The 13909-nt window shown below is 42.4% G+C and overlaps 1 protein-coding gene across 1 annotated transcript in view; it reads left to right on the top strand.

The window, feature by feature from the left end:
• glra1 (glycine receptor, alpha 1) overlaps positions 1 to 12511 on the top strand; it is a 114964-nt gene extending 102453 nt beyond the window's left edge. The window contains exon 9 of the mRNA XM_070877193.1: positions 12227 to 12511. Within this exon, the coding sequence (XP_070733294.1) occupies positions 12227 to 12511 (285 nt within the window). The remainder of the gene's footprint in view (positions 1 to 12226) is intronic.
• The last annotated feature ends 1398 nt before the right edge of the window (positions 12512 to 13909 follow it).

Genomic DNA, 13909 nt, shown 5'->3' with positions numbered 1-13909 from the left:
GCAAATGTTACCTGTCATTTGTGAGCCCAAACCTGGATGTCCTATTGTAGACTGGCATGGGTTGCTTCATTATCAGAAGAGATATGAATAGAACTGAACACTGCAATCATCAGCAAACAGCCCATTCCTGACCTTAGGATGATGCATACTGAAGCTAATGGAGGGAGCAAGGAGATCTTGAAAAGGTCGATGAGGCCCCGCCAATTAATGTGAATGACATGAAGAAGTGGCAAAGTGCATTCTTTGGGTTAGAAGGGCAATCCACTACCAAACAGAGGACCAGCAAGCACAGGAGGCAATCACCTGGGAGGTAAACAATTTGCATTACGTGCTGCACTTGGAAGGATGTGCGGATGAAAGTGTCCAATTGGAAGATAAGTGCCAAGGTAAGCATTGTGGATCGAAGTGAATTATATCACAGTGATACGTATGAATAAGACTGTATTCAACCTTAGATTGCTAGAAATGGTTATCTAAGGAGGTTACAGCTGTTAGCCCTGTTTGCTGTCTGCTTTTACTAAAGGGTATTGTTAACCTAATCTACCTGGTAACTTGTTGGAACTAGATGACAAAAGAGAGCTACATTAGTATTTCAGAAGTATTACAATAGGCTGCAAAAGAGATGCTTACTAGCGGCTAAAAATAGAGGGATTGATTGTTACTCAGGGCGTGGTGGGGCCAAAATGGACGGTGCACCTGGAAGTCACAAAGAAAGCAAGGCACAGTTGATTTTAAGAGCCAGTCCTCGTTTTAATATTTCACAGCTGTCTCCCGCCCAAAGCCAACAGGAATAACGTCTATGCCGGTGGGTGGGAATGGGAAATGGGGCAGGAATCGGACATCATCAGAGACCCAATGGAATATTCCATGGCATGAGGTGAGTGCTGTGGGGTTTCCAAAAGATATGCCCGAAGGGTAGGAAGAGGAAAGGCAGGGACAATGGAAAGCCAAAAAGATTGCTTCAAGGGACCTGAGGAGCAATTCCTGATCCTCCTGGCCACCTAAGAAATCTGCCTGAAGAACCAAAACTGGAAGTGACCTTAGTCACTGTGCTGCCTCATGGGACTGCCCGTGAGTACCAGTTAAAATAGCGTTGTCATCAGGCTGTGACTTTTACGGTTCAGTTTTACCCCACCTGCCTGTAATCGGAGCCTCGGCCAACTTGACAGTCGGCAAAGAGAAAATGGTACTGGGAGGCAATTAAACAACCTTGGGGCAGTTAAGTCAGCTCACCCGATGTGAACCCCTTCTCCTCACCATTCCCACTCAGTGGAAAGGGGGAATTAGAACCAACCCCAGATTGTTTGCTAACTATCCTAATGGGCTGATCAAAGTATCGAAACGGAAATGCTCTTTCTGCTTTGCCAACTTCACCTATCAAGAAATGTAACATTTCTTATTAAGGAGCCATATGAATAAAATGCTCATGTACTCATTCTGTACCATCATTTTTTTTTTACAGAGAGATCCCAAGCCAATAGGAAGAAGGCTGTTGTGCAGACCATCACAGTTGCCTCAGCACTCTGTGCCCCCCAAATAACTTCAAACATGTGCCTGCCCAGACACACACATTTCAGAGTGTTTCAGGAGGTTTGAAGAGGGAGGACGTGATCACAGTTGCAGAAGATGCACAGGTGCAGGTTGAAGAATGCACAGTTGTTACTCAGCTGAGTTGCTTTATGATTCTGACCTCACAAAACCACCAATAAAATTGAGTATATTTCACGAGCATGAAGTGGCAAGCTTGTCACCTGCCTCATATCAGGCAATGAAAGTTGGTCTAGGTAGACTTCTAGATTCCACCACCAAGTTGGATACTGTCTTGATGCAGGGGTTCTACATTCTGCAGACTGCCATTGAGCAGCAAAAATAGAGAATAGCTCAAGCATCCAGAATGTGACCACACTTGAAGTATCACTCTAGAATGCTCCCATTGATGAAATTGAGCTGTTAAAGTGCAAAATCCCACAGTGTTATAAAGCCTGGTTTTGAAGGTCTTGGAAATGATCCCAAGACAACCAACAACAAAGGCATCTTGTATTTATATAGTTCCTTTTAAAGTAGTAAAATGTCCCAAGGTGCTTCACACAGAGGTAGAGAGGCAGAGAGGTTTAGGGAGGGAATTCCAGAGCTTAGGGCCTAGACTCCAATGGTTGGGCGATTTATAATCAAGGATGCCCAAGAGGCCAGAATTAGAGGAGCGCAGATATCTCAGGGGGTTGTGGGGCTGGAGGAGATTACAGAAATAGGAAGGGGCAAGGCCATGGAGTGATTTAAAAACAAGGATGAGAATTTTGAAATCGAGGCGTTGCATACCCGGGAGCCAATGTAGGTCAGCGAGCACAGGGGTGATGGGTAAACGGTGCAAGTTAGGACATGGGTAGCCAAGTTTTGGATGACTGTAAGTTTACACTGGGCAGAATGTGGGAGGCCAACCAGGAGTGCGTTGGAACAATCAAGTCTAGAGGTAACAAAGATATGGATGAGGGTTTCAACAGCAGATAAGCTGAGGCAGGGGTGGAGATGAACAACGTTACGGAGGTGCAAATAGGCGGTCTTAGTTATGCTGCGGATATGTGATCAGATGCTCATTCCAGGGTCATGCAACAATGTTGTAAACAGTGTGGTACAGCCTCAGACAGATGCTAGGGAGAGGGAAGGACTCAGTGGATAGGGAACAGAGTTTGTGGCTTCGGTCTTCCCAAAATTTAATTGGAGAAAATTTCTGCTCATCCAGTACTGGGTGTCGGACAAGCAATCTGACAGTTTAGAGACCATGGAGGGCTCGAGGGAAGAGATGGTGAGGTAGAGCTGGATGTCATCAGTGTACACATGGAAACTGACGCTGTGTTTTCGGATAATGCTGCCAAGAGGAAGCATGTAGATAAGAAATAGGAGGGGGCCAAGGATAGATCATTGTGGGATACCAGATGTAATGATGCAGGAGCGGGAAGAGAAGCCATTGCTGGTGATTATCTGGCTACAATTAGCTAGATAAGAATGGAACCAGGTGAATCCCACCCAGATGGGCGAAGGTGCAGAGGCGTTGAAGATGCTTGGAGTGGTCAACCATGTGAAAGGCTGTAGATATGTTGAGAACGATGAGGAGGAATAGTTTATCTTTATCACAGTCCAAAGGATGTCATTTGTGACTTTGATGAGAGCCGTTTCGGTACTGGGGCAGGGGTGGAAACCTGATTGGAGGGATTCAAACATAGAGTTCCGGAAAGATGGGCAAGGATTTGGGAGACAACAACATGTTCAAGGACTTGAGAGGAAAGTGAGGTTGGAGATGGGGCAGTAATTTGCAAGGACAGAGGGTTAAAGGTTGTTTATTTGAGGAGAGGGGTGATGATGGCAGATTTGAAGGAGAGGGGAACAGTACCTGAGGAGAGAGAACCGTTAACAATATCAGCTAACATGGGAGTCAGAAAAGGAAGTTGAGTGGTCAGCAGTTTGGTGGGAATAGAGCCGAGGGAGCAGGAAGTGGGTCTCATGGACAAGATGAGCACGGAGAGGTCAAGAGGGGAGATCGGAGAGAAACTGGAGAAAGATGCGAGTTCAAGGCTAGGGCAGGGGGGAACCTTAGAGGAAGTTTGGCCCGGTGGGCTAGGGGAAGGTAGGGAAGTGGTGGAGGCATCTGATCGGAAGGCATCTGATCTTAGAGACAACGAAGTCCATGAGCTCCTCGCGCTAGAAAGGGAGGGATTCATAGACCTTATAGCAGTGCAATGGTCTCTTCTCCCAGAAATCAGTGATTACAGTCAGGACTTGGGCTTCAATAACTTCATACAAGTCGATATATAGGAACAGGATGATGGCTGCCAAGTCACCAGTCCTTCAGAAGCAAGTGTATTTGAGCAAGTGACAGGAGGAGCAACCAAAACATAGAGACCCCCCAAAGCTGCAACAGGTCAAACTACTGCAAGCCCACCGACAGAACCAGGTGGGTCAACAACACATGGAGGTAAGCAACTGACGGAATCACAAGTAGCTCCTGAAACAACCTCCGAGAAAACTCCTACAGCTATGCTTTTCAATAATGTATCATTTTGGGGTAATACGAAGTAGGAAGAGGACAGACTAGTGTACATAAGGGGACAAAACAACAGCATATCACCTGAGACATAATGCAAGAAGACACTCTTAACTTATTAAAAACAAATGATCAACACTGTAAAGATTGAAAAGAAAACACTAGTCTAATGCAAAAAAGTAAACCACAAATAATAGCTAAGCAACTTTAGATGAAATGTATTGATATGGTCTGCCTTCTGTCAATCTGTATGCAGGCCTCAAGGAAAACATTATTGATGAATGCCCATCATTCTGTGCTACTTTGGGAACTGTCTGGAGTGTCACTGGGGTTCACATTCACCCTAATCTTCCTCTTCAGCAAGCATTTGAATGACTTTCAATGACAATATTGTGGAGCTTGCAACATATTAAAATTATTCTGCAAACTCACTCCAAGTCAAACTGAAAGGCACCACTAGAGTGGTCCAAACAGTGGAAACATTGTTTTACCAAGCAAAAGGTTTGCTCCATTATATTTCTGCCCCCGGAATGTGTCTTATTATAGGTCATTGTGGGATCTGGGAATTCTACAGAATTTGGACTCTACAGATTGCTACCAAGTTTAGAGCTAGTTACCCAAGAACCAATCTTCCATTTTGTATTGGATTCCCTCATTGTGAGTGCTTCCTAGAAAAGCATTACCTTGCATAGCCTTATGTTGGTCAGATACCAACTGAATGCAGATGAGGGTATAATAATCCTACAATGAAACATTCTGGGGGGATCTGTAAAGCTCATGTTAAAATAAGCCCTGACCAATTTAGCAGTGACCTGAATGCCCATGCAAATGCCCTCCTAAATTGGTTATCGTTGCACTCATATTAGGTCCATAAAACGGAAGCAACAATGTTGGAAGCAAAGGGTAATGATTAATGGATATTTTTGTGACTGGAAGGATGTTTCCAGTGGGGTTACGCAGGGCTCAGTACTATGCCCTTTGCTTTTTGTGGTATATATCAATGATTTAGATTTGAATATAGGGAGTATGATTAAGAAGTTTGCAAACAACACTAAAAGTGGTGATAATGAAGAGGAAATTCATGGGCTGCAGGAGGATATCAATCTGCTGGTCAGGATGGGCAGAGCAGTGGCAAATGGAATTTAATTTAGAGAAGTGTGAGGTGATGCACTTTGGGAGGGCTAATAAGGAAAGGATATACACATCAAGCGGTAGGCTACTTAATAGTGTAGATGAACAAAGGGACCTTGGAGTGCTTGTCCACAGATCCCTGAAAGTAGCAGGCCAGGTGGATAAGGTGGTTAAGAAGGCATACGAAATGCTTGCCTTTATTGGCCGAGGCATGGAATATAAGAGCAGGGAGGTTATGCTTAAATTGTATAATACTTTTGCTGGGCCACAGCTGGAGTACTGCGTGCAGTTCTGGTTGCCGTATTATAGGAAGGGCGTGATTGCACTAGAGAGGGTGCAGGGGAGATTTACTAGGATGCTGCCTAGAATGGAGAATCTTAGTTATGAGGACAGATTGGATAGGCTGAGTTTGTTCTCATTGGAACAGAGGAGTTGGGAGGAGGCCTCACTGAAGTGTACAAAATATTGAGGGACCTGGACATAGTGGATAGTAAGGGCCTATTTTCATTGGTAAAGAGGTCTATTATGAAGGGGTATAGTTTTAAGGTGGTTTGGTGGAAGGTTTAGAGGGGATTTGAGGGGGGGGGGGTGCTTCTTTAAGCAGAGGATTGTGGGGATCTGGAACTCGCTGCCTGGAAGAGTGGTGGATGCAGAAACTCTCACCACTTTAAAGAGATGGTTGGATGGGCACTTAAAGTGCAGTAACCTGCAGGGTTATGGACCTAGAGATGGTAATTGGGATTAGACTGGATGACCTTTTGTTGGACGGCGCAGATATAATGGTAAGTACTGCAGGGAATCGAATATGGCCAGGGTGATCTCCTGGACTAGTTTCGATTGCCTGGATGGGTCAGAGAGGAACTTTCCCAGATTTTTTCCTCCATAAATTGGCCTGGGTTTTTAATCTGGTTTTTGCCTCTCGCAGGACATCACATGGCTCCGGTGGGGTGGAGTGTAGAGTGTTTTAGTATAAGGGGTGTCGCAGTTTTGTGAGGTGGACTGGGTGCTCTTTGCCTTTCCGTCATTGTTCATTGGTTTATATGTAGCCTTTAGCGCTGCTGACCAAGGGCCGTGTAGCTCTTTGTCGGCCGGTGTGGACACGATGGCTCGAAATGGCCTCCTTCTGCGCTGTAAATTTCTATGTTTCTAATTAGTCTACAACAGACCCAAATGAGAGGTCAGCTTCAAACCAACAAACATACGAACAATGACAGACAGGTAACGACCCTCTGGTACATCCAGCCTGTCCCACACAATTGTGATACTTTCTGTATCACGCTATCCTACCCAAAACCATGTGATCTCAAGGCAGAGGTGAAAAAACAGGTAACATCCCAAGCCAATTTGGTGGGAATAAAATTTTCCTCTTCGACCCATCTAGCTGATCAAAACTAGTCCAGGAGGCACCCTGGCCCTAATTCCTTGAAGTACATACCTTCTGTAAGAGGTGGTGTCCACCCCAATCAGAAACAGGTCCAGCTCTCGCTTGAAGAAATTCAGCAAATCAGCATCTACCGCAAGAGGATGATACCTCTTCCACAGGTCAACTATTCTCCGGGAAAAGAACCACCTCCTGACAGCTAACCTAGGTCTGGCTTTACACAAATTACATTTATGACCTCTGGTCCTCCCTAACCTATTTACTTGGAACAAACTGTCAACTGGAACACAATCTATTCCCTTCATTATCTTATAAACATTAATCAGATCACCCCTATCTTTCGCTAAAGTGTAGAGTCCCAACTCTTTTAGCTTATCTTGATAACTAAGATGCTTTATACTGGAAATTAGACTACTGACCCTCCTCTACACCCTTTCCAAAGCCTCAATATCACCCACCAAGTGAGGAGACCAAAACTGGACACATTATTCGAAGTGAGGCCTGACCGAGCCTTGTACAAGGACAAAATAGTGTGCCTCCTCTTATACTTAACTGTCCTATGAATGTCCCCCAACGCCCTATTTGCTCCAGCTATCGCTCATGTACCTTTAGAGATATATACACTAGAATGCCCAGATCTCTTTCTTTCTCCACCTTCTTTAATGCTTTTCCCTAAAGGGTTTATGAATGTTGAGCATTCACCCTGTCCACATGCATGATACTGCACTTATCCAAGTTATACATCATTTACAGTTCATGAGCCCAATCTCCCAGCACACAAGAGTCCCCTGAAGCAAAAGAGCATTGTCTACAGTCCTAACACTCGCACAGATCATAGTATCATCTGCAAATCTGCAGTTCATGCCCCACGGTTAAGTACAATGTAAAGATTCTGCTTCTCTACCCCAACATTCTCTTCGATGAATTCAGAAATGTGAAGTTACCCATTTTGGTAGGAAAAATAAAAAAGCAGAATATTTTTGAAAAGGTAAGAGACTGGGAAATGTTAGTATTCAGAGGGACCTGGGTGTCCTTTATAATTAACATGTAGGTACAGAAATCAATAAGGAAAGCAAATGGCATGTTAGCCTTTATTACAAAGAGATTGGAGTATAAATATAAAGTAGTCTTGCTGCAATTACAATAAGGCCTTGTGATACGACACCTGGAGTACTGTGTACAGTTTTAGTCTCCTTACCCAAGGAAGGATATACTTGCCTTAGAGAGAGTGCAACAAAGTTTCATTTGACTGATTCATGGGCTGAGGGGATTGTTCTATGAGGAGAAATTGAGTAGACTAGGCCTCTATTCTCTAACATTTAAAAGACTGAGAGGTGAACTCATTGAAATGTATAAAATTCTTAAGGGGTTTGGCGGGTAGATGCTGGGAGGATGTTTCCCCTGGCTAGGGAGCCTAGAACTCGAGGTCACAATCTCAGAATAAGGGGTCGGCCATTTAGGTCTGAGATGAGGAGACATTTTTCCACTCAAATGATTGTGAATCTTTGGAATTCTCTACCCCAGAGGGCTGTGGATGCTCAGTCATTGAAGGCAGAGATTGATAGATTTTTGGATACTAAGCAAATCAAGGGATATGGGGATAAGTGCAGGATAGTGGAGTTGAGGTAGAGGATCAGCCATGATCTCAATGAATGGTGGAGCAGGCTCGAAGGGCCGAATGGCCTAATCTTGCTCCTAATTCTTACATCCTTATAAATTCATACAAAATAATATCATTAAAGCTGGAGATTTTATTCTGTAACTAGTTTGTCCCATATTAACACCAACTTGGACTTACAGATCAGAGCATTCATCTTAGGCTGGAATCAAGTCTTGCAATTTCTGGCTAGCTTTAACAATATGTGAGTGATATTCTTCAGAAGGTAGTAGAATAAAATGGGAAATAAGAAAAATAAAATAGTTAACATGTAGGTACAGAAAGCAATAATAGATATGATAGATGATTATTTCCGCTGCTTGTACACAATACTGTTTCTACTCAATATTTTCGCTGCTTGTACACAATATTTATATTATGTGTGCAAAGTATTTCTGCTGCTTGTATACAGTATTTATACCGTGTGTCAAAGTATTTCTGCCATTTGTACACAGTATTTAAACCGTGTGTGCAAAGTATTTCTGCCATTTGTACACAGTATTTATACCGTGTGTGAAAACGCTTTCTGCTGCTTGTACACAGTATTTATACCATGTGTGCAAAGTATTTCCGCTGCTTGTACACAGTGAGGCATATTTTGTGAACTTGCTCTTGGATGGATCCCAGGGGCACAGCGTGTGCAGAAGCATACCTGGGATCATTGGAGCACCAGGCCCACATCATCTTGGATTATTATCCCATTCATAACTTAACTTCGTTAATTAAACATATTCATTTAAACCCTCATTATTGAAGCCTTCCGGGATTTAAATGTGCATAAACATCTATAGAATGCATTTTTTGTAACCTATATACTTTATGTATGTTTAATTAACGAAGTTGAGTTATGAATGGGGATGGCGATCTATGGATCAATTCAAACACATCAAACGGTACACTCGGATCACAGAAAATTAAACAGTTCAATGCCGAGAATATATTCAGAATGTATGACTCTGACCGCCTCTTATTTAATAATGGTCCGTTTGCATTAGCCACAGACTTCCATACAAAATCTCGGATATTTTATGGAATGCAATGGGGGAAAAACTGCAAACGACTGAAATATAATTTCCCTTCTAGATAATCAAACCATGCAAAATGAAAATGATAAAATATGTCGAACAATGAGTTCGATCTTTTGAGGTATCCCCTTACACTGATACAAACAGGCCCTGTGCCTGTTTGCATCAGCCGTAAAATTTTGGATGTTATTGCTGGGCAGTTGGTAGGCAATTCGCCCAACTCTGCGCCAACAATCAGTATTTCCCCATCGGAGCGGATCATCTGTCAAGCCAGAACTTAACAGATCATAAGTTCAGAATATAGCGCAAGTGCATGCGGAAATCCCAAATGTGTGGTCCATTTTAAAGGTGGTCTGAGCATACGCCGTCATACCCACCGCAAATTCTGTGCCAGTATTTATACCGCGTGTGCAAAGTATTTCCACTGCTTAGACACAGTATTTACACTGCTCCGCTCAATCTATCTGCTGTTTTTGCCCAGTATACTTATGGTGACTTCATTTGAGCTGAAAATACTGCAGGATGTGAATCCTCTCTGACTTGAACACACCCTTTTCTCTCCGGGGGCATTAGAACCAGGACTATTCCCGCTGCTTCCGCCCAGTATTCCCGCTGCTTCCGCCCAGTATTCCTGCTGTTTGTGCATAGTATTCCTGCTGCTTGTGGATAGTATTCCTGCTGTTTCTGAACAGTATTCCTGCTGTTGCTTGTGCACAGTATTCCTGCTGCTTGTGCACAGTATTCCTGCTGTTGCTTGTGCACAATATTCCTGCTGCTTGTGCACAGTATTCCTGCTGTTTCTGAACAGTATTCCTGCTGTTGTTTGTGCACAGTATTCCTGCTGCTTGTGCACAGTATTCCTGCTGTTGCTTGTGCACAGTATTCCTGCTGCTTGTGGACAGTATTCCCATTGCTTATGCTCAGCATTTCTTTTGTTTGTGCTTGATCTTTCCACTGCTTGTGGTCAATAATTTTGCTGCTTGTGGCCAATATTTCACGGTTTCTGTACTTCTGCTACATCTGTCTAGTATTTCATTAAGCCTGGATTTGTGCCTAGTATTTCGGCTACTTGTGTCCAGTATTTTCACTCCTTGTGGCCAGTATGACTTCATACCTAGCATCGTTACTTCTGTTGCCCAACATTTCTTTGCACCTGGATTCCTATTGTTTGTGGCTGCGATTTCCATTACTTGTGCCCACTATTCCCTCTGCTGAAGCCCACTATTGCATTGGGCCTGGTATTCCTGCTGCCTCTGCCAGCTATTCCCTCTGCTCGTCCCCAGTATTTGATTCTGCCTGGGATTCCTTTTGGTGTTGCCCTGTATTACTGTGCTAGTGCCTGGTATTTCACTGCGCTCGGTATTCCCACTGCTTTTGCCTCATTTGCCCTCTCGATGTGCCTGGTATTTGTCCTTCTGGTGCTTGGTACTCATGCTGCTTATTCTCAGTGTTCCTTTGATAGTATATCCAGGTCTGACATGCATAGCAGTCATATAGGGCATGCATTACAGACAGGATTAGTTCTGATTTCAATCAAAATGAAGTTATGAATCAAAATTAGGACCTGAATGAATGTCTTCTGGAAATGAGCTGCCTGCATTGCAGCTATTTATAAATGCACATCATAGAGGTAACAGCTGGCATAAATCAGGCACCGACACCAGGACAGCTCATTGTTCATCTACCAATATATATATAAATGGTTGAAAGAGCAGACAAGGACATGGGAGCAAAGAAGAGGATTAAAGAGAAAAATTATACACCATTTAAGCATGGAATCAGAGGATTGCATAATGCTAAAACATTAGTCTATACCTTGAAGTGCTCGGAAACCAGTTTATGACATTGAATCCCAATTAAATAAAGGTTAAGCACATCCCCACAAGGACAAAATATCAGAGTAATGTGAAATCTGGCAGGCTTTGTACGGAGTAAATATTGGGGATCAGGGTGAAATGACTCTGGTAGAGTTTGGGTGGGGAAAAAGGACTACAAGTCAGAGAAAAGCAACTGGTGAGAAACACCAAGTAATCAATGGTTACAACTACCAGAGTCTGCCAGAATCTCTGATAGAAAAAAAAACCTTGCAACATTTAAACTGTCACTCAGTTTAAAGGGAAAACGTTCTACTAAATATTGTCATCCCTCAGCATCGCTTTTAAAGGAATGATTGAGCACCTCTGCATCCAGGTAAAACAAGTGATAATATAGCAAGGCAGCGATAGATAAAGACTGAGAGGTTATGGAAGAATTGCCATACATTCTCCTAGAAGAAGGAGGGTTGAAGATTAAAAAGGAGCTGGTATGAGTTCTAGTTGGATAAAGGATGAAGGCTTTGAACAAGTTGACGAGAGTTATAACTGGTTGAGGGCTGATCGCCCTCTAGGAGCTACTATGATATACTAACCAGATAAGGACACATTGATGGTGAGGGGACTACAAAAAGAGGCAGTAAAGTTTCTTAGAATTAAAAAAGGAGGAAACCAGCTAGAAATGGTCAGGAGGGAGCTAGACTCATGACAATTCATGGGAGTTATCTAAAATTGCTTTCATATATCTGCTAGTGGTTACAGATCAGTGAAACCGATGTTTTCAGCACTGTGCTCTTAATCTCTGTCTGCACATTGACAGGTTATCTTAATTACACTTTTTAAAGCAATTATTTAAGTTCACCAGTCTGGAACCAGTCTGGATTGGAGTCGGTTTTTGTAAAGTATTCAGTCAACGTCGGGTCAGGCTCACAGCCTGAAGAAACAGAGATTACAGCAGTTTCTCTGGATCAGAAAGGCATTGAATCAATGTCAATAATGCAGTCATTTCGCACTGCAGTAAGCTGGTTATTGTACATGAATTTGCTACTTTCTCCGACATGAAGTGCCGTTCAGTTAACTGCTGGTCTGTTGAAACTTCTCTTATGGTGAAAGGTCGCATGGCTGACAGGCTTTCGCTCTAAGACTATTCCAGTGTGTGAGCTAAATTCTTCTCGTCTGTTCCAGGAGGATGAGGTGGTAGAAGGCCGTTTCAGCTTCACTGCATATGGGATGGGACCTGCATGCCTCCAAGCTAAGGATGGAGTTGCCATTAAAGGCAATAACAATACATCAAAGTCATCTTCACCTCCGGCCAAATCATCGGACGAGATGAGGAAACTTTTCATCCACCGAGCAAAAAAGATTGACACAGTATCGCGAGTGGCTTTTCCCCTTGTCTTCCTGATTTTTAATATTTTCTACTGGGTGATCTACAAGATCGTGAGGAGTGAGGATGTCCACAAAGACTAGGTCCAGAAAGAGAAACCACTCCACTGCCAGGAAGAGTATCGTCATCTGGCACATGTGCAATGCAGTAAGGCATGAATATAATGGAAATATGGCAATATATAAAAAAAGAGAATTTCTATATACGGTCAGACTGAAGGGAGGCATCCTTAAAAACTGCAACACAGATACATTACAGAGGAGAAGATGCAGTCAGAAAATCTTTCATATAATTAAATATATTATATATAAAAGGTTAATTAGACTCCTCTATGTGATCATTTGATCTGTATAAAATCCGAGAAAAATGGAATGACTATATAATATAATAAACCTCATGTGCTTGATCTAAAATATTCCATTTAAGGTCACACCAATTTTTTTTTAATTCTTTGAATATTGCCTTGTTCACTGCAGCGCTTTTTAAAAAACATGATGTAAATATCCTTTAAGCATTCTGTGTCCAATTTAAATCTCATTACTATAGCCTTTCTCTCTCAATCTCAGAAAACAGTTGAATTTTAAACTATGAACACCACTCTCTTTAGTACTACATCAGAATAGTACTTAATCACAACCACCATATATAACATCAGCCTAATTTCTCCAATTTATCAATCACTAAAAACAGGATGGATAATAAGCTGTTTCAAATTTGTGCATTTTAAATTCATAAGTATATTTAATTTAATTTAAAGAAAAAAGAACTTGCATTTATGTACCACTTTTCATGTCCTCAGGATGTCCCAAACCACTGTGCAGCTAATGACTTGCCTTTGAAGTGTAGTTACTCTTGTTATGTAGTCAAATGCAGTGGCTAATTTGCACACAACAAGGTGGCATGAACACCAATGAGATAAATGACGCTTTAATCTGTATTTTTTTTGGTGGTGTTGGTTGAGAGATAAATATTAGCCAGGACACCGGGAAAGTTCCTCTGCTCCTGTTCCAGGCATCTGCACAAGCAGGTGGGGTCTCAGTTTAATGTCTCATCCAGAAAGCAGCATCTCTGGCAATGTGTCACTGCAGAACACAACCTTTGTGACTCAGTGATGAGAGTACCACCGCTGAACCTGGCTAACACTACCTTTCAGTACTGCAGTAGAATAGTACTTAATCCTGCATGCTACATAACATCAGCCCTTTTTAATTAATTTATCAAGTATGTACAAACAACAGTGGGAAGGATATTATTTTACCAAAGGGATACTCAACAAGGCATTGCAAAGTCTAATTGCAATTGATCCTAAAGCTGGGATGGGTGTCATTATTGGTCTAATATTAGTAAAGGGTGTATTATTACTGATCCCATATCAAGAGTAGATGCTTTATTATTGATTCATTTTCAGCTAGGTAAATCATTGATCTAATATTAGGGATGGCTATTCCTTATTTATCCAATAGTCATTGGCTTATCATAAT

Source organism: Pristiophorus japonicus, chromosome 4 (assembly GCF_044704955.1).
Source record: "Pristiophorus japonicus isolate sPriJap1 chromosome 4, sPriJap1.hap1, whole genome shotgun sequence".
Classification (NCBI taxonomy): Eukaryota; Metazoa; Chordata; class Chondrichthyes; family Pristiophoridae; genus Pristiophorus; species Pristiophorus japonicus.
The sequence above is the reverse complement of the archived record's forward strand: the minus strand, read 5'-3'. Positions and strand labels throughout refer to the sequence as shown.